The 19108-nt window shown below is 40.0% G+C and overlaps 2 protein-coding genes across 3 annotated transcripts in view; one reads left to right on the top strand and one right to left on the bottom strand.

Annotated features, from left to right (window-relative positions):
• The window catches only part of LOC131683879 (neuropeptide SIFamide receptor-like), a 622586-nt gene that overhangs the window by 572315 nt on the left and 31163 nt on the right, over positions 1-19108 (top strand). The window lies entirely within an intron of this gene.
• Positions 13188-14486, bottom strand: LOC131683880 (uncharacterized). Its single transcript, XM_058966253.1, has 2 exons — positions 14360-14486; positions 13188-14295 (listed from the first exon to the last, which is right to left on the bottom strand). The coding sequence occupies exons 1-2, from the start codon at positions 14455-14457 to the stop codon at positions 13395-13397; spliced, it is 999 nt and encodes a 332-aa protein (XP_058822236.1). The 5' UTR covers positions 14458-14486; the 3' UTR covers positions 13188-13394.

Here is a 19108-nt window from a genome sequence, read left to right as displayed (position 1 = left end):
TACATCGTTATCGGCAGCAATCTACCGCTGGGGAATTCACCGTAGGGTAGATTCGCCACCGTGGACTACCCGACAGGATCGCGACAAAAATGGGAGCTTATTGGCTCACGAAACAAAAACACGTAAAAAAAGAAATTCCGTTGTCGGAGAATTCTCAGTCGGAGATGGATAATATCTGAGTTGATCTCGATAAATCTGGGAGCTAAATGGCTCAAGAAAGCGGGTATCGGTGTCGGTCCAAGTAGATCGTGATAAGTCTGGGAGCTGAATGACTCACAGAAACATGAGCTAAATAGCTCAAGGAATCAGCAGCTAAACGGCTCACGGGGATGAGAGCTAATGGCCACGTAATAGATGGAGACAAGAAGTAAGAGAAGAATCGAGAGATAAATCAAAGCTCATAGGTCGAGCCATTTCATGAACCAAGTGAGATTCCGAGATAGAGCAGAAGAAAGAGGCGCGACGAAAGCACAACGATCCCTCCACGAAGTAATACCTTGACGAAATTCCGTGGGGAAGCAGGGCGTGAAAAGAAAGGATTGTTTTAGTGGTTACTTAGTTAGGCATGGACGTGAGACGTGAGTCCCACACAGTGCCAATACAGTACAGGTCAGGCTTTGAAGCTTTTTAAACCTTACTATATAAAAAATATACACACACAGACATTTTCCGATCTCGGCGAACTGAGTCGAGTGACATACTACACTCGGCCCTCCGGAACGGGATTAGGTTGAAGATTTTCAGAGTGATTGCATAACCTTTCTATATGAGAAGGGCAAAATGAGTACGTAAATGGAAGTTTCAGTGTTTACCAAAGCTTCAAACTCTAATGTTTGTAGTGCTCACAAAAACAACTCATGAACCCTTTCGGCTGTTATTAAAAGCATTAAAAAGGTTCTTAAGTCTATTAAATTTGAGCGAGTTGCAGCATTTCTTTCAGTGGGTCTTCAAGGTTTCGAATTGATGTTATACAACAAGCTACATACCGATACTAAATCACTTCTCATCGAATGTTTTTCCAGCAATCGCGCAGGGTCATCTGACACGGGGGAAGCAACAATAAAAATGTGCCCATATCGCAGTGCCTTACGGTTTGACACTTCAAAGATATTCAAGTGTAGAATTACAAGCACATAGGGATTATTTGTTTCCAATATACCAGGCATTTTTTTCGAACATAGCATAGGTGGCAGTCGGGATGAATAAAACGTTCCGTACATATATATATACTTTTTTATCACAACTTTGTTGCAAATGGAACAACATAAAAGATCGGCTATAGGTAGACAGTACTATTGAACTTGCAACTTTTCTCGACACTCATCGTCATCTCATGTGTTCTCACAATTCCGATCTCTTGGTCCTCCATGACTGTGGATGTAAGTGTATAGTATGTAGTGTGTCCCAATGCAGGTGTACTTAATCGTGTTCAGCTACAAGCTTCGATTTCTGATGGACCCTATAATACTGGAAAATGTTTCTGGCCGCACTTATCAAAAGCTTTCTTGTTCCTAGTTACATATATCGCAAATCGATTAATTTCAAAGCTAACGCAAATGTGGACCGGAAATAGCAGCGCATACCCTTGCTGCATCGCTTTGTCGGCATGACTGTCCACTTCAGCGTACATCGACGAGTTGCCATCTCTCCGTGAACCTGCAGGAATAACGAACACGGCAACCGGATTCCTGAAGATGAAAATAGGAAAAGATGGATTTTCGCACCACCAGCCGACCCTTTACGGTTGACACACAATTGGATCATTCGAGGGTTATTCAAAGTGTATCATCGTTTGAGAGGGGCATGATGCTGCCCGGCTAGGGTGGTACGAGATAGTTTCGTCGACAATCATAACTTTTACAGCCGGCTTCATGACCGAACAAAGGAATTTGCCAGGCAACATGCACAGGACAGCAGAACATTTATACATACGACCGTGACTTTAGCCGGATCCGTCTCCAGGTCGTCATCGGTCAGATGAATGTATGCAAAATGTGATACGGCAATGTTTGGTATTTTGCTCCCACTCGATGGAGTACATGCTGTTCGGAACATTTCGAACTTATATTATTTCTACCGACATGGTTCATGGAATGCATAGTTTGGATCGCGCCACTAGTAGGGCATCGGAGTTTTTCTCTGCGAGTTTCTTGCGAACTTCATGCTCAAATTAGATTTTCTACATTATAAAAAAGCGCAGTCATCACTAGAAAAGTTAACATTATGTATGCGTATCGCTTTTATAAAAGGCAAAAAAGTATTACCATGGTTTTAGAAACAGACTGACACTATTTACTATTTTAATAATATTGTGAGAAGTCAAAAAAAAATCGGGTTTTCGCTCTAGGTTAAAAATAACGAGAAATAGTTTTTTTTACCCTTGGTAGAAAAAATGGCACGGCTAACACTGGTCGAAATGTGTAAATTCATACCTTCAATTGTTTTGCGGCAAACCCATTAGGTTTTGCGTTTTAGCGAAAAGCTGTTGGAGTCGATTAGTCAGATTTCCAGAAGTAATTTCAAAATGAAACTTAAAGCTATTTCTGATATATAACTTTTTACTGAAGAGGACAGATATTTTGGGCTGCCTTCAGCAAAGTTGTACAAATAGTATTTTTTGAAATCTAGCCGATGAAACCAACTTTCTAACAACAGCTGTTCCTCTGTTATATAGCATTTTTCTGAGCAACTCTTTGAAAACCTCTTTTTGAGAATAAGTTTTGTCATATTTTTTACGATTTTGTGTTTTAATCTTTGAATTATTCGCCTCTTTTTGCGGGTTAAAAAAATCTATTTATAAAAATCTCCAACCACAAGTGCGGGGTTGGGAATTGAACCAAGGTGAGCTACGTACAAGACAATCGATTTACCAACTATGCTATGCCTGCCTTCTTTTTGTCGTATTTGTATGTCTACAAAAATATTCTCAACTATGTGTAAGATGTTTTACAAGTCTACAGTTTAGTTGGACAGTTTAGGGGGTAACTAGGCTTTTTGATAAAGTTACAACTGTTTATTTGATTAAATCTGTCATACTTCTTAGTTAGTTTTCTCCAAAAATATGTAGATATATCAATAGTATCATTAAATGGCTATCAATACACTACAAAACTCCAAAGGAATGATTTGTATCCGTTAGTGAACAAAATTTTTTTGAGCGAATGAAACTAGTAGTGCACTAGTAGTAAAAAAAAATTCTCCCTATTATTTTAAAGAAAAGTAAGCAAAATACTGTAAGTAAAATATGAGATGCTTCGGTTTTCATTTTCCATTTTCCGATACTCGAACTTTCTTTCTATTTTATTTTGTTCATCGAGTAACTACAAGTGTAACTTTTACTAATCATATTGAATTTCCTATGTCAGACAATTTTATCAAAAGTTATCGTGTTCACCACGGCGCTCCTCGCCGTGTAAATGGACGTCTAATCCTGGAGCCCTCGTGATTCTATATGACCAAAAAAAAATTTTTTTTCGCGCGCTATGAATGTGTAAATAAATCTTAACATTACACAAAAGATCCATTGTTGCTTGCCTTCAAAATCGTAACACAAAATAACTTTCGGTTTGAGCACCCTACACCAGCCGCCCCCTCAAAAGTTAATAGTGAAGTCGTAAGTAACCCTTTAAACTGAAATGAATTCCTTGAACGCTAAACCTACTAACCTTACCAGGTGACAGAAACCGACATTACACCATCAGTTCACTACTAGTTGAGAAAAAGAACTGTTCCAGTTGAGGCTAAGGCTCAAGTTACCTTTTTTGGGCATGTGTTAGAATTGAACGCTTGGTAGTATGCGTAGGAAAAATGTGTTCAGTTTTGCCGCCGATTTTCACTTAGGGGCCATACACTAATTACGAAAGGGCATATGGGGGGAGGGGGAGTTTCAAAATATCTTACAATTTCTTATCTGAGGGAGAGGGAGGGTTTGTTCTTTCTTACGTAATATCATAAAACAAGTTTAAAAAATTAAATCCATAAGGAAAATATTCTTTTTAATAAGAAAAGGGAACTATTTTCATTTGTACCATATAATCCTTGTATATCAAACAATATGAGTAATTTTTGGCTCTTGGTTGTACATTGTTCTGTTCGGGAACTGGAATCACAATATGCCTTACAAGTTAAGTGTTGATACCCTTGCACAGTGGTCGGAAACGTGAACTTAATTCACTAGAGGCCAAACCATGTGAATATATTCACAAGGTGTCTTTGGAGGAATTGTTCGTATGAATATTCCCCACAAACTGATAACAATTGAAATGAGGCATGGCTTACTATGATCGAACTAAATAAAATAACTTTTTATGCTGACGAAGCAGAAAGATGGTGTCTTCGACAATGTTTTAGAAATGCTCATAGTGAAAAATTTTGTTGAAGAACTTGAGCTTGTAAGATTAAAGGTTATCGATTTATAAGGCATTTTCTATGGCAACCCCCTTAAATCTAGTTTTTTTTTTTAATATAACTTTTTTCCTTGTGACTTTTCGTGCAAACTATGTTCAAGACAAATGTGTAGGCATCACACTACATAATATTGTCGAAGATTGTATGTAAAAATACTCATTCGTTTCAAAGTTATTGAGGATTTTTACATTTTTTTAGACTAACTTCAACTACGTATAAGAAAAAAAAAGGTGCAAACCAAAATGCACGAAAAGGCACTTTTTTAACTGTCTAAACTATGCACAATAAAGCTAAGGAGGTTTGGTGCGTGGCACTCTAGAAACCTATGAATAAGGTAAGCTTACTTTATCATGTTTTTTTACTTTTTCCATACAAAAATCAGCAAAAATTTATTTTTTTTTGATTTTTTCCGTAAAATTTAGTAATTAATTTTATGGCATCCATTTGTAAGCATTAAATTCATTATGACATGTCTATTTGAGTATATAGTAGTTTGGGATCTCCAATGATATTAAAAACTTCACATTTTTGCTCCCACGTTTATAAAATGTGAAATATTCAGGTATAAGTGAAAATAATACTTGTAATTAAATATCAAATCAAGAATTTCAAAAATTGTGACAAAAAAACTTAAAATTTTTTTTTTGCTGATTTTTGTATGGAAAAACATGACAAAGTAAGCTTACCCTATTCATAGGGTTCTAGAGTGCCACGTGCCAAATCTTCTTAGCTTTATTGTGCATAGTTTAGACAGTTAAAAAGTGCCTTTTCGTGCATTTTGGTTTGCACCTTTCTTTCTTATACGTAGTTGAAGTTGGTCTAAAAAAATGTACAAAACCTCAATAACTTTAAAACGAATGAGTATATTTACATACAGTCTTCGACAATATTATGTAGTTTTGATACCTACACATTTGTCTTGAACATAGTTTGCAAGAGAAGTCACAATGAAAAAAGTTATATTAAAAAAACTAGATTTAAGGGGGTTGCCATAGAAAACGCCTTATAACTCGATAACCTTTAGTCCTACAAGCTCAAGTTCTTCAACAAAATTCTTCACTATGAGCATTTCTAAAACTTTGTTGAAGACACAAACTTTCTACCTCATCAACAGAAAAAGTTAATTTTTTTAGTTCGATCATAGTAAGCTAGTAAGATATTTTAATTCAAGAATATTCGAAGATGGTTAACTCGGAGCTATCCATTAGAGTGGGACATGGTTATATGAAAAAAATAAAATTTGGCTCCGAGTAACTTTTTGAGTCCCATTTAGCTCCCAGAACAACTCTGCAAATTTTCAGCTCGATCGGTGAAACTATATTTTCGCGCCCGCGGTTTAAAGTTTACATGAGATTTCGTATGGGGAAATTGTCTTTTGCAAATTAATTCTTCCAATAGTCGCCCTTTACCTCCTAAAAATAAATAGATGTCTGATTTTTATAGGAAATTTGTCCAGGAAACAAAGTCTAGAAGACTGCAAAACGATCTGATGCTTGTGGAGAAAGTTATTAAGCAAAAACCGATTGATGTCTTGAAGATTGATGAAAATTTCACTTTTCATAGCATCACTGCTTCTGGCGGTCTAATTATATACAAAAAATTTTAACTTTCTCTTATTATGTATAAAAGAAGCCTCAATTTATCCCTCAAAACCTTGCGAAGTGGCCAAATAGTGTAGATAAACGATTTATACACATAAAGAGAGCATTAATACACAATTGTGTATAATTGAACAACCAACAGCAGTGGTGCTAGAAAAAATGAATATTTCATCAATCGTCAGAGCATCAATCGGTTTCTGCTTAATAACTTTTTTCTCATGCGTCAGATCGTTTTGTTGTTTTCGAGACTTTGTTTCTTTGTTAAATTTCCTTTAAAAGTCATATAACGATTTATTTTTAGGAAGCAATGGGCGACTCCTGGAGGAATTATTTTGTAAAAGTTAATTTTCCCATGCAAAATCCCATGTAAACTTTAAACAGTGGGCGCGAAAATATAGTTTCACCGATCGAGCTAAGAATTTGCACAGTTGTTCTTGGACACAAATGGTACCTAAAAAGTTGCTCGGAGCTGGAATCTAATTTTTATCCCACCCTACTATCCATACGACAAGCGTCACAGCTGGAACTCAGAATAAATTCATGCCAGAAGAGGTTATAAACTCTTTTAAATTCTACATCATAAGAAAATAGATTCAAAGGAAGTGGAATATAGCAAAGCAGATCATGTGGACCAAATTGGAGTTACTGAATATCTGACAACAGTTATTCTTTCTACTGGGCGAGATTGGCATGCAATTAAAATTCTGCAGATAATTACAGTTAAATTTTGTCATGAGTTTTATTGTAATAATTCTATACATGTCGTTTTCGCTATCTTATTATTTGATGAATTAACAATTCGATTTTTTTAATTACGATAATCATGATAAGATCTTATGTAGGGGGAGGGGGAGTTCACCAAAATCTTACGAACTCTGTGGGGAGGGGGAGGTTGAAAAGCTCTAAAAAAGCCTTACGTAATTAATGTACGGCCCCTTATAAAGCATTTATTAAACGCTAAAAGAAGAATATCAGTCGATTTATTAGATTATCACGATTCGAATCATGCAAAATAGTTGGTGGAAAAATAATTGACCGGGCGGGATGGTGCTTTTGAAAAAGTGGCTTTGGTTTTTTCACTACTCAGTTGTATTGCGTGCCCCGGGACAGTGTGGTAATGTGACTAAAAATCACCGCCACTTTTTCAAAAGCACCATTCCACCCGGTCAATTGTTTTTCCACCAACTATTTTGCATGAATTGAATCGTGATAATCTAATAAATCGACTGATATTCTTTTTTTATTTTGATTATAGAGGTTTTAACCTGACGGTCATTCGCCTCTTTGTCGGGTTAGAGAAATCTTTTTAGAAAAATCTCTAACACTATGTGCGGGGTTGGGAACTGATCCCAGATGAGCTGCGTACAAGGGAATCGATTTACCAACTACGCTATCTCCACCCCCTTGACTGATATTCTTCTTTTAGCGTTGAATAAATGCTTTATATGGATAAATCGGTGACAAAGTCGAACGCATTTTTTCCAACGCATACTATCAAGCGTTCAATTCGTTTAGACGCTCACCGAAAGTTATTTGAACCTTAAAGGGAAAGAAGACTTTCTTTGTTGGCTCAAAGCATAATTTCTAGCTTTGCTCTTATTTAATGTTACCGTAATGTAGCTTAGTTTTTTTTCAAGATGTTTGAACATTTGTAATATGTTATGAAAAGTTAGCGCAGGAGTAACAGTGAATTTAAAATTGGCGATCGGTAAAGAAGATATGTGGATCAGACCCAGTGGCGTAGCAGTGGGGGGGGGACGCAGCCCCCCCCCCCACGAAATATATTGGAGAAATTTGAAAAAAATGAATATGTTAAACAAAAATATGCCTAATATTTTAAATGAAATTCTCAAAGTTTCATATGCAAAAGTTATCTTGTGAAAATATTTCCTTGTAGTGAAAATTCGCTGCAGACTCGACACCTACCTGTCGGTACGTTGTGGAGGCTAGCTCAACCTCCGAGGACTATAACAAGTAAATCGCGGCGAAGCGAGGAGCTAGGAGCTTAATGGTTGGTTCACGAAACGGATATCGGTACCGAGAGAAATTTCGCCACATTCTGTAGTCCTTGACTGACGGCGAACATGGACTGGAGAGTGTGAGAGAAGTATCCCCATAGATACCACCAGGCGATTCGCTACCGGATCGGCCAATGGAACCCTGCTGCAGCACGAAGAAGGACGGGCGGCATACTAAAGTGGAAGACGAAAGCCTTTAACGAAAACCTCTTGGTTGAGTTACTTCGGCGAACAACGGAATCAAGTACGTTGATACGGCTGATCTAACAAGAAGGATTGTGACGGCTTGTGACGTTACAATGTCACGAAATCTAGGGCCATGCAGTAGACGACGTGCAGCTTACTGGTTAAATGAGTAACTCAGTACGCTACACGCTGCTTGTCTTAGAGCCAGAAGGCGGGCTCAGCGCAAGATAGGAGAGTGTAAGAGGAGCGCAAGCGACGTATCTAGAAGGTCAAGCTTAGCAAGCCAATTGCCATAAGTAGCTGTGCTGAGAAATAAACGCCAATCCCTGGGGGACGCGTACTGAGTCGTCATGACGAAGACGAGGGTCCTTCGACACCAGCTGAAATATGCCCGGGTAAGCTAAAGATAATCGTTGAGGGTCTCTTCCCGAATCACGATTCAACAACTTGGTCACCGACACCGTACGGCGAAGAAGAAGGAGATAACACAGTCGAGTGGCAAGTGACTAACGACGAGCTCAAAGACGCGTCGATGTGACTAAAATCAAAGAAAACCACCAGTCCGGATGGAATACCAACCGTGGCGTGAAGTCTTTAGACGATGGTAATCCCCGAAATGAGGAAGGTGCAGAAACTGATGTTGCTGCCAAAGTCAAGGAAGTCACAGGGCCATCCAGCCCCGAATAGACCAATGCCGCAGCGTGGCATAAAAGAATGAGCCATATCCTGAAGAGCTACTTCCAGAGTAGAGCACTGTTGTACCAGACGAACAAAAGGGCAGAAGGCAATGCGAGTCGCAGCGGGCGTTACTCAGGGCTCCATTCTCTGTCCAACACTTTGGAATGGGATAATATAACTTCGTAAATATAATGAAATCGATCATGCAATGCACGAATTCATTCGTCGTTTTCTGCAATGAAGTATTTTCGTGCATTGTAAATAGTAAGTTTCGTTCATTTCATGAACAAGAATAGCCGTATGGTTAACGAAAGCTTTCGTAAATTTTACACATTTAATGTACACTGCACGAATGTTATCGTTGATAACGACATTATTTTTCATGAATGAAATTAAGACGCTCCGATGCTCATATAAAGAGTTAGAGATGTTTCTTTGATTAAAAATGTCATATTTCTTAGCCAGTTTTCTAAACAAGTTGCAAAAATATGCAGGTGATATTGTATTATCTTGAAATTACCATCAATCTACTGCAAAGTCATGAAGGAATGGTTAGTAACGTATGCGGAATAAAATTTGGACAAAATGCAAAAGGCAATTTTTTTGTAGAAAACCCTTTATTAAATGTTCTCTCTATATGAAAACATTTGTCAGCTTATTAACTTATTGTAGAAAAAAATTGAGCCCATTCAAGGAGCTTTATGACAGTTTGCAGGAACTTTTTGCAAAGAAGTCGAAAAAATTGATGTTGGCATATTCTTGATTTCTTTCTTTATTTTGATCATCATGTTTGTTAGTTTTAGGTCGAAAATTATTGGCATATACTCTCTGCTTCAAATTATTCCAGAAATACTCATTCATGGTGGTACATTTGGAGGGATATCAGCCTTTTGTACAAAAGGTATGCCATAATCCTCCATTGCGCCAAAACTTTTTTTGGTATAATACCTAGGTGCCAGATTGTGCATTCGCTGCCATTTTGTTCACATGGTATCGCCTAGTGGTTCAAAATTAACACTGGATGTTTAAAATAAGTGTGCCTAGAGTATGACGTTTAGTATGGTACCTTGCGCAAGGTTGCATTATTGATTTAAAGCTGGAAGCGTTGTCCAAATTTCATTCCGCATACGTTATCCGTTGATATCCAAGAATGTTGCGTACAAATGAAACGGAGAGTATTTAAGTTCTAACGGCGTTTATATTCTATTCAATCTTAAATAATGGGAAAGTAGCAAAGGTCTACAATAGAATGTTTATGATCTAGTTATCTTATCCTCTTTCGATGAACTATTGTCTGCGTTGTTATGTAAATTTTTATTTGGATCGTCCTCGGTTTTACTCGAAAACTGCAACAACTTACGTTTACCAATTTCGACGACAAACAAAATCGCTAACTAATAAACGGCTACATGAAAATGCTTGAAAACTGAAAGCATACTGGAATGCCTAACATAAAATTTATAGTCAGTAATAGATCAAATAGAATAGAAGCATCCGATGAACAATGAATATCGAAGTTGCTTCATTTCAATTTTGCACTTGTACACGGTTTACAATATACCAAACAAATATTCATGTAAATATCTTCGAGGGGGGTAAGAGATTAGGTTCATTCGGTGAAAACTGCTTTTAATAGATTTTGATGAAACACAAAGCGTTTGTCAATATAATAATGCAACATTTGAACTTAATTTCTCTAATTTTCGTGGCAAAATATAGAAAATAATTGAGTTAATCTGTGGAGGAGACTTTAAGAAAATATGTGTGCATCATAACTCAGAATCTACTAGACCAATTATTTCAAAATTTTGTACAGTACTTCTTCACACAATTTCCAATGGAACTGCTAGCATTTTTTGTAAAATTATGGTATTACTTTTACAATAACTCATTAAGTGATTATAATACCTAAAATAATTTTTAATACAGTACATATAAAATGGTTGAATATAATGAAACCAGATAGCGCTGAAGAAAACACTCAAATGCTCGCCGTTTCATTCTTTTTTAACATTCTTGTATACTGACAGATACTAACCACTCCTTTAGGATTTTGTAGTAGATTGTTAGTACTTTCAAGATAACATTACTTCATTTGCATATTTTTGCAACTTTTTTGGAAAACTTGTTAAGACATATGATATTTTTAATCAAAGAAACAGCTCTAACTATTTCTATAAACATCGGATCGTCTTATAATATTCAACAAAGTTGTGCGTTTTTACAATATCTAAAACATTGTTGTAGAGAAATGAATACGACAAAAGTTATTTTAAATAAACTGATTTTTATGGGGTTCAGTGGAAAACTTCTCATAACAACGAAACGGCTGTAGATGCTGCTCCGTGTCCTATTGCTGTGCACTGACTCATAATGTATCAGCGTTAAATTCATTGAGCTAGTGCTTGCGCTGGTTTCCGATTAGCTAGAGTTAGCATGTAGCACGAGCAACGATGAGCGAGATCCCTCGCTAGCACGGTGATAGCTAGCACGCTGCACGGAGCTATAGCGTTAGTGTGAGTAATGATGCCTGCATCGTTTTTTCAGCAACCTGTCGCACATTCACCAACGCATAGTTCATGCTTTGTCCTATTCTTTCGTTCCATAACTTAAGCGGACCCTACAAGAGACAAGAATATTGTCAATAAACATATTGACAAGACTACTTCAATACGTCAATGCCATTTCAATTCTACAGAATCAATATTTGCAAAATGTTCTTAAACGATCAATATATTGATCAATATTTGGTTTATCGTCAATATTTCCGCTCGTGTAGGGTCCGCTTTACACTACTGCACCGTTCTAGCTCATCGGACAAGCTTACCGTGCCAGCTCATTGAGTTAACTCGTGCTAGCTCACTGAGCTAGCTCATCGAGCTTGCTCGTGCCAGCTTACCGAGCTGGCTCATGGTGCTAGCTTATCGTGCTAACTCGTTGTGCTAGTTCTTCGAATCCTACAGCTCGAGCACGAAGGTTATCTAGCACGAGCGGTGTCAGTGCTTATTGCTTTTGGTTCGTTCAAAGCGGCCGCTCAGCTCGTGCTAGGCTCTCGTGCTGTGCTTCATGCATCCCTGGTTAGAATTTAACTGAAGAAAATTACTAAAAATAACATTGTCTGCAACTTTGCTGAAGACTCTAACTGTCTATCTCCTTTCAGTAAAATGTTGCATTTCAAAAATGCCTTTACATTTTATTTTGGAACATGGTCGTCTACTTCTAAAAATCTGTCTTAATATCTCCAATAACTTGTCCTAAGTCACCAAAACTCAAAACCTTATGGTTTAGCCGCAAAATAATTAAAGGCAAGAAATTGTTCATTTTGACCACTGTGCGGCAGAGAAAAACTCAAAATTATTCATACAAAATCAACGAGCAGTTCGCGACGGCTCAACTGATTCTGTACTGCTCCAGATTCTGAATCAACTGGAAGCGAAAGAGGTTCAGGAAGTCTTCCTTCCAACCGGCGGACACGGATACGACTACTAAATACTCAGACAACAACAATTATCTGACGTATAGCAACAATGGTTCCATATTGCTCTTTTGACGTGGACGGTTTGACGAATGGTGCTTGTAAATATTATAAAGATATTTGTATATAACAGCGAACGACTCGTTTGCTGAATGAAGCTGTTTCGTAATAATCCAAAGAAAGTCGATTCGTGGTTTTCACGAAAAACTCGTAATAAAAAATAAAAGTGTTTCGATAAAACTACGAACAATTCATCATACGTATGAAAAATTCGTATATTTTATGAAAGTTTTTTATACGAAATTAATTCCTAGCGATTTACGAATATATTCTATCAGTGTGGGGTCTTAACACTGCGGCTGCCCAGGAAAGTAAAAATCGTTGGTTTCGTGGACGATGTGTCACTAACGGTGGGACACTTGTAGAAATGGAGGTGTCGGTGACAGAGACAATCGATGCGATCGAGAGCTGGATGAACGGGTCAAGCTGCAAATATCTCACTACAAGACGGATTTGTTGTTGGACAGCAACTGCAAAGCGGTTCAGCGGATACAGGTCACCATCGAAGGGCATGTGAATGCATCGAAGCGTACACTGAAGTAATTGGGAGTGATAATCGACGACTGATTGAGCTTAAACAACCACGTTGATTACACATGCAAAATGTCGGGTCTTTTCTAGTGTTTCGTCATCGATACTGCAATATGCACACTCAATTCAGTTCGGTAATTTCCGCACAGCTGAACAGTCAGTAAAATGGCGTAAATTTATTGATTTTCAGCGATATATTTACCGAGTTTATTCAAATGAAATTTTACTTTGACTAAGCACAAACTTGCGTTTCATGCCTGCTTGTCCATGAGAAGTTCTGTGCTGTGATAAAATGTGTTGTGTTAAGATTGAAATGCTTAACTGTACTGTATTAATGAGATTGAAGCAAAAAAACTAGACGCAATTTTCACTAAATTGTTGCAAGAAGCTCTTCTGACCAAACCCTTCGATTGAAATGTTTTCTCAGTCATCAACCATTTACTTTTTAGCACTACATTTCCCCGTTTTCTTTGTCGGTGCATTCTTTTTATCCCCAGCCGGTTTCCTCTTTTTCTTCGAAACTCCGCAACAGGTAGCCTGGGTTGATTCCGTATCCTCGGGCAAGTTCTGCCTCGGTGGAGGGTAGCCACTGGCGCAACCTGCTCCACAACCCCCACCGCATATATCTGCACGTGAAAAATGTTCACAGTGATGTAACGGGCACTTCGGGTTACCAGGTGGACCCTTGAACAACCGTTCGGACGCAGCCATCCGCAACGTCATATCGGCAGAACTGTCCTTGGAGTTTTTGTTTCCACCACAACAGCCTTCTACCAACTCTGGCAATTGATTCCCTCCCGGTTGGGTAAGCATTTCCCCGATCCTTTTATCGAAGTCGGCTGGAGGTTTGTAGCGTCCAAACTGAGGCGAGCCTGAAAATGGGAAATTCATCGACGAGGGGAAATTGTACGTCGTGATGGTACTGATGGAGTCCGAGGAGCTTGTATATTTTTTCGTGGAGTCATCGATCGTTGGAACAAATGGATTTTTTTGTTTTTTGAGGACGGAAGATGCACGATGGAAAGATTGCACACTGATACATTTATCACATCGACGAACTTTAACTGCTGATATATTTGATCGAGGGCAGCTACAAGAATCTTTGGCGATGGTCGTCGGTTCATCAGTAGGATTGTATATCAGTTTCGGACCTTCGATGTTTAGTTTCTGCTTCAAATCAGCAATAGTTTGAACCAGCCGGTATTTGTTCGTGAATGACGTGTTTTGGTAGTACTTTTCGCAGATGCGGTTGATGTTAGCATCGGAAAAATCCCGCGAGGTAACGATTTCCTGCGTTAGTCGGTACAAAAAGCGAGACATTTCCCGATCATCGGCCATACTACGGGTGAATGTGGGTGAATTAAAGATATGGGCGGTCGTAATTTAATATTAGGTTCCCTTACCGGTTGTAAAGTGTTACTTGGGTGATTCCAGATACATTTGACGATTCATTTGGAATTTCTTTGCTACAATTTGCGCACTGAGTCATCATAATTGACATCTTTAGAATTTTGTGTTTATAGAAATACTCTTCGAAGCACTATTTCTCAGCGATAGCTTTGATTGAAAATGCCGACTAATTTTAAATTGCTGAACGCCATGCGTTACGGACAAGTATTCATCTTAAAAGTATGATAAATGTGCAGTGTACCATTGACATCAAATACTCCACAGGACCCTAGGTTTTCGGCAGTCATAAAAAAATTGTAGAAGTCTGGCGGACAGAGCTCTGTTGGAATGTCGTTCGAGAAATTTCAATTGGATTCTTTACTGACACAGTTAACCTCATTTTTCTTGACAGTTCGCTTGTACTGTTTACATGGACTTAGAAAAATTGTGGGCGACTAGATTCGCCCGAAGCAAATCATAAAGAATTTTTCTAAGTCCATGTAAACAGTACAAGCGAACTGTCAAAAATGAACACTCAGTTCAGTTATGACGTCACCATAAAGTATTCAATTGAATCAAAAATGAACCCAACTATCTAAATAGCGGCAGAGAGTAGATTAGAATGTGCGACAAAAGGCTAGCGAGTTTCAAAGCTTTTGTGCTGGTAAAACTTTAACATGTATCAACTAAAATAACATTCAAGTGCGCATCAACTTTCCTTTTGCTTGTTTTGTTTTTGTTATTTTGTTGACGTTTTATGAACCTAGATGGCATTGATGTGTCTGAAATGTTCAAAATAATCGTACTAATAATACCCTGTCATTATAATAAGATATATTCTTTACGATTTGCTTCGAGGTAATCCAGTCGCCCACAAATTTTCTTAAGTCCATGTAAACAGTACAATCGAACTGTCAAGAAAAGTGAGGTTAACTATTTCAGCAAAGACCCTAATACGAATGACTGGGAATTGTTTCTAGTGTTCATTTACACTACCGGGGGCGGGCATAGTGTAGTAGGTAAATCGATTGCCTTGTACACAGCTGAACCTGGGTTCGATTCCCAACCCCGCACATAAGGTTAGAAAAGTTTCTAAAAAGAGTTTTCTAACCGGAAAAAGAGGCGAATTACTATAAGGTTAAAACCTCTATAATCAAAAATATTAGATATATATTTACACTACTCTCACATCATGTTAATAATTGAAATACAAGGAAACTTTGTTTTTGCCTTTCTCATATAGAAAGTTTATGCAATCGGTCGAAATGTCAAGTTTTTAACCAAGGCTCGCAAAGCCGAGTCTCTTATACCATTCGACTCAGTTTGTCGAGATCGGAAAATGTCTGTATGTGTGTTTTTTTGTATAGTAAGGTTTAAAAAGCTTCAAAAGCCTCGTCTGTAGTATATTGGCACTGTGTGAGACTCACGGCTCACGATCGTGCCTAACCAATAAAAACAATCCTTACTTTTCACTCCCTTCTTTTCCACGGAACTACGTTAAGGTATTACTTCGTGGGGGAATTGTTGTTTTTTCGTCGCACCTCTTTTTTCTACTCTATCTCGGAGCTTCACGTGGTTCATGGAATGGCTTGACCTATGAGCTTTGATTTAACTCTCGATTCTTCTCTTACTTCTTGTCTCCATCTAATACGTCTCCGTTTAGCTCTTGTCCCCGTGAGCCGTTTAGCTGCTGATTCCTTGAGCCATTTAGCTCATGTTTCCGCGAGTCATTCAGTCCCCAGCCTTACCATGATCCACTTAGATAGCCCCCAACCCTACTCCGACCGATAGTTCCCCGACAGAGGAATTTCCACCGACACCGATACCCGCTTTCTTGAGCCATTTAGCTCCCAGCTTTATCGAGATCAGCTCAGATATAATCCTACTCCGACTGAGAGTTACCCGACAACGGAATTTCCTTCGTTACCGGTTTTTGTTTCGTGAGCTCCTTTTCATCGGGATTCTTTCGGGTAGGCCACGGTGGCGAATCTACCCTACCGTGAATTCCCCAGCGGTAGATTACTACCGACACCGATGAACGTTTCTGTGAGCCATTAACCTCCCCGGTTCGTCTACTCGGTCTAGACCTAGCCTACTTAAAGGGAGAGCCAGTAGGTGCTGAGGTCCGCAGTGGAACGTAGCTTCCGGTTCACTGGGGCCTCAACGACCCACTGCTAGCTATTCGAAGCGATCTACGCGGTATAATCCCCGGCGGTGGAACTAGCCTACTCACGGGCTATCTGGTAGGGAGTCGAGGTCTGTCCGGCGATTTCGGTGAAGCCTGACGTCCGGTTCGCTAGCGCCCCAACGACGCGAACACGGTGCTACGTCACGTACTGCTCAACTGGTCCCTGGCGGTAGACCCAGTCTTCACCGTCGGAGAGTCCCCGGCGGCGGAATTTCTCCCGATTGTGGTTCCACGGCGGCGTACTAGCCAATGACGCTACTTTGTTGGTCCCATCGCAACTTCCTTTGCAACTCGGAGAGTATAGTCGCAGCACATCTTCGACGATATTGTCCACTGCTATATCAGGCATGTACCTATGCACCTAAGCAAACACATTTGAGACGAGTCAGTGGGTCCACCTTCCTTTCTCCGCGTTGTCCCACTCTGACTGCCACTTAGCCAACGACTTCGTTCGGACCAGACTCCTTGCATTATGTGCATTTCCCCGCTGGTAGCATTCCACATCCTCAGCCAGCTCCCAGCAATAACGCCTCCGACGATATCGTTCTGTACGCACTCGCGACACGAAGAGCCATTAGGCGAAACGTACTAGTCAATTTCGTTCGATTCCGCTTTGAGTTCAGCGCAGTAGCCCTGGCCGGTACGCCATACCTCAGTATTCAGGATGAGACACCCTCCAGGAGACACATCGTGCTGCCTCTTGCTCCTCCGTAATTCGGCATGATCCTTGCCAATGCGTTAGTTTTCCTCGCAGTCTTCTCACATACATGGTCGACATGGCTGTTGTAATTCAACCAATCGTCGACCATCACACTCAGGTGCTTCAGCACACGCATCGATGGTATCGATTGTCCCCCGACGCTGATTTCGACACGCTGGATTTTTTTACAGTTGCTGACCAGCACTACCTCGGTCTTGTGTTGAGCCAGCTGCAACTTGACGCTAGCCATCCAGGTTTCCACGATTCCACGATTATCTCTGCAGTCAACATCTCCAGCTCCTCAAGGGTCTCGCCCGTTATCGTCAGGAAAACATCATCTGCAATGCCGACAATCTCAACTCTCCTGGGCAGTTCCAATGTTAACGCTTCGTTGTACATTATATTCCAGAGCGTTGGGCCGAGTATGGAGCCCTGAGGCACTCCCGCGCTGTGACCCTAATCGACCTCTGCCCCATGTTCGTTTCGTAGACCAGTACTCGGTTCTGGAAGTAACTTTTCAGAACCTCACATAGATAGTCCGGAACCCGCATGCTGTGCAGCGCTACGGCGATAGCTCCTCAGCAAGCACTGTTGAACGCGTTCTTCACGCCTATCGTTACCGCGGCGTAGCAGCGATTACCCCCTCTTCTTTTGCTTCAATGGTTTCTCCGCACTCGCGATGACTGAGCGGATGGCGTCCACCGTCGATATCCCTTTCCGGAAGCCGAACTTCGTCTGCGATAGTCCGCTCTCACTTCCAGCGTAGGGCATCAGCATGTTTATGGGGGGAGGAAGAGGAGCTTATCAAGAGTATACAATAGGCATATAGGCCGATACGATGCTGGATCTCCTGGTGGTTTCCCTGGTTTTGGATCTTCCATCTATCCGGGAAGTAGCCATCGTCCAGACATTTCTGTAAGGCTAACCTCAACATCTTCGGAAACGCCAGGATCGCAGTCTTCAGTGCCACGTTGGGGATACCATCCGGTCCGGAAGATTTCTTCGCTTTCAACCTTTTTACCACTATAAGGAGCTTGTCGTTGGAAACTCGATTGTCACAATTTCCACCGTCAACGTACGGTGTAGGCAATCACGCGGTTGGATCGTGCTTCGGGAAAAGGCCCTCCACCATAATTTTCAGTTTGTCGGCGCACATTTCGACTGGCGTTATTGGACCCTATCCTGGCCATAATGATACGGTAAGCATTGCCCCAAGGGTTAGCGTCTACTTCTCTGCTCAGCTCCTTGTAGCAGGTGTTTAAAAGAGGCCCTAGCCGCCTGGAATGTCACCTTACACTCTTCTCAGATAGTCTCAGATCTTGCTCTCTGAACGTGTCTTCTGGCTTTTAGGCAGGCAGCCTGGAATCTGGATGATGTTCAGCCTTTCGTTCCACCAGTACGCCCGACACCGGTAGTTCCTCGGCACTATTTTCATCAGCATTGTTACATCACATGCCCTAGCTACTGTATCTGACTGCTCATCGGCACTCGAAATTGGAGTGACGCTATATGTGTGTATGTATGTATATATGTATGTATGTATGTATGTATGTGTGTATGTGCAAAACAATCTCACCCATTTTTCTCAGAGATGGCTAGACCGATTTGCACAAACTTAATCTCGAATTGATCGGACTTCCGGTTCCGGAGTTACGGGTTGAAGACTACGACCACATGCAAAACTTTTTAAAATGGGTGCAAAATTACTTGAACTTTCCAGTATAGATCAATAATGACTAGCCAAAGTCGCTTTGACCACATTGGCCACCTACCTGATACCATACAAGCAGGAACTGAAAAATGCTCAAAGGAAGATTTCAAAATCGAATTATTATTTTTGATTCCAAATGTCTTTAAAATGCAAAACAACATGAA

Source organism: Topomyia yanbarensis, chromosome 2, assembly GCF_030247195.1.
Source record: "Topomyia yanbarensis strain Yona2022 chromosome 2, ASM3024719v1, whole genome shotgun sequence".
Lineage (NCBI taxonomy): Eukaryota > Metazoa > Arthropoda > Insecta > Diptera > Culicidae > Topomyia > Topomyia yanbarensis.
The sequence above is the reverse complement of the archived record's forward strand: the minus strand, read 5'-3'. Positions and strand labels throughout refer to the sequence as shown.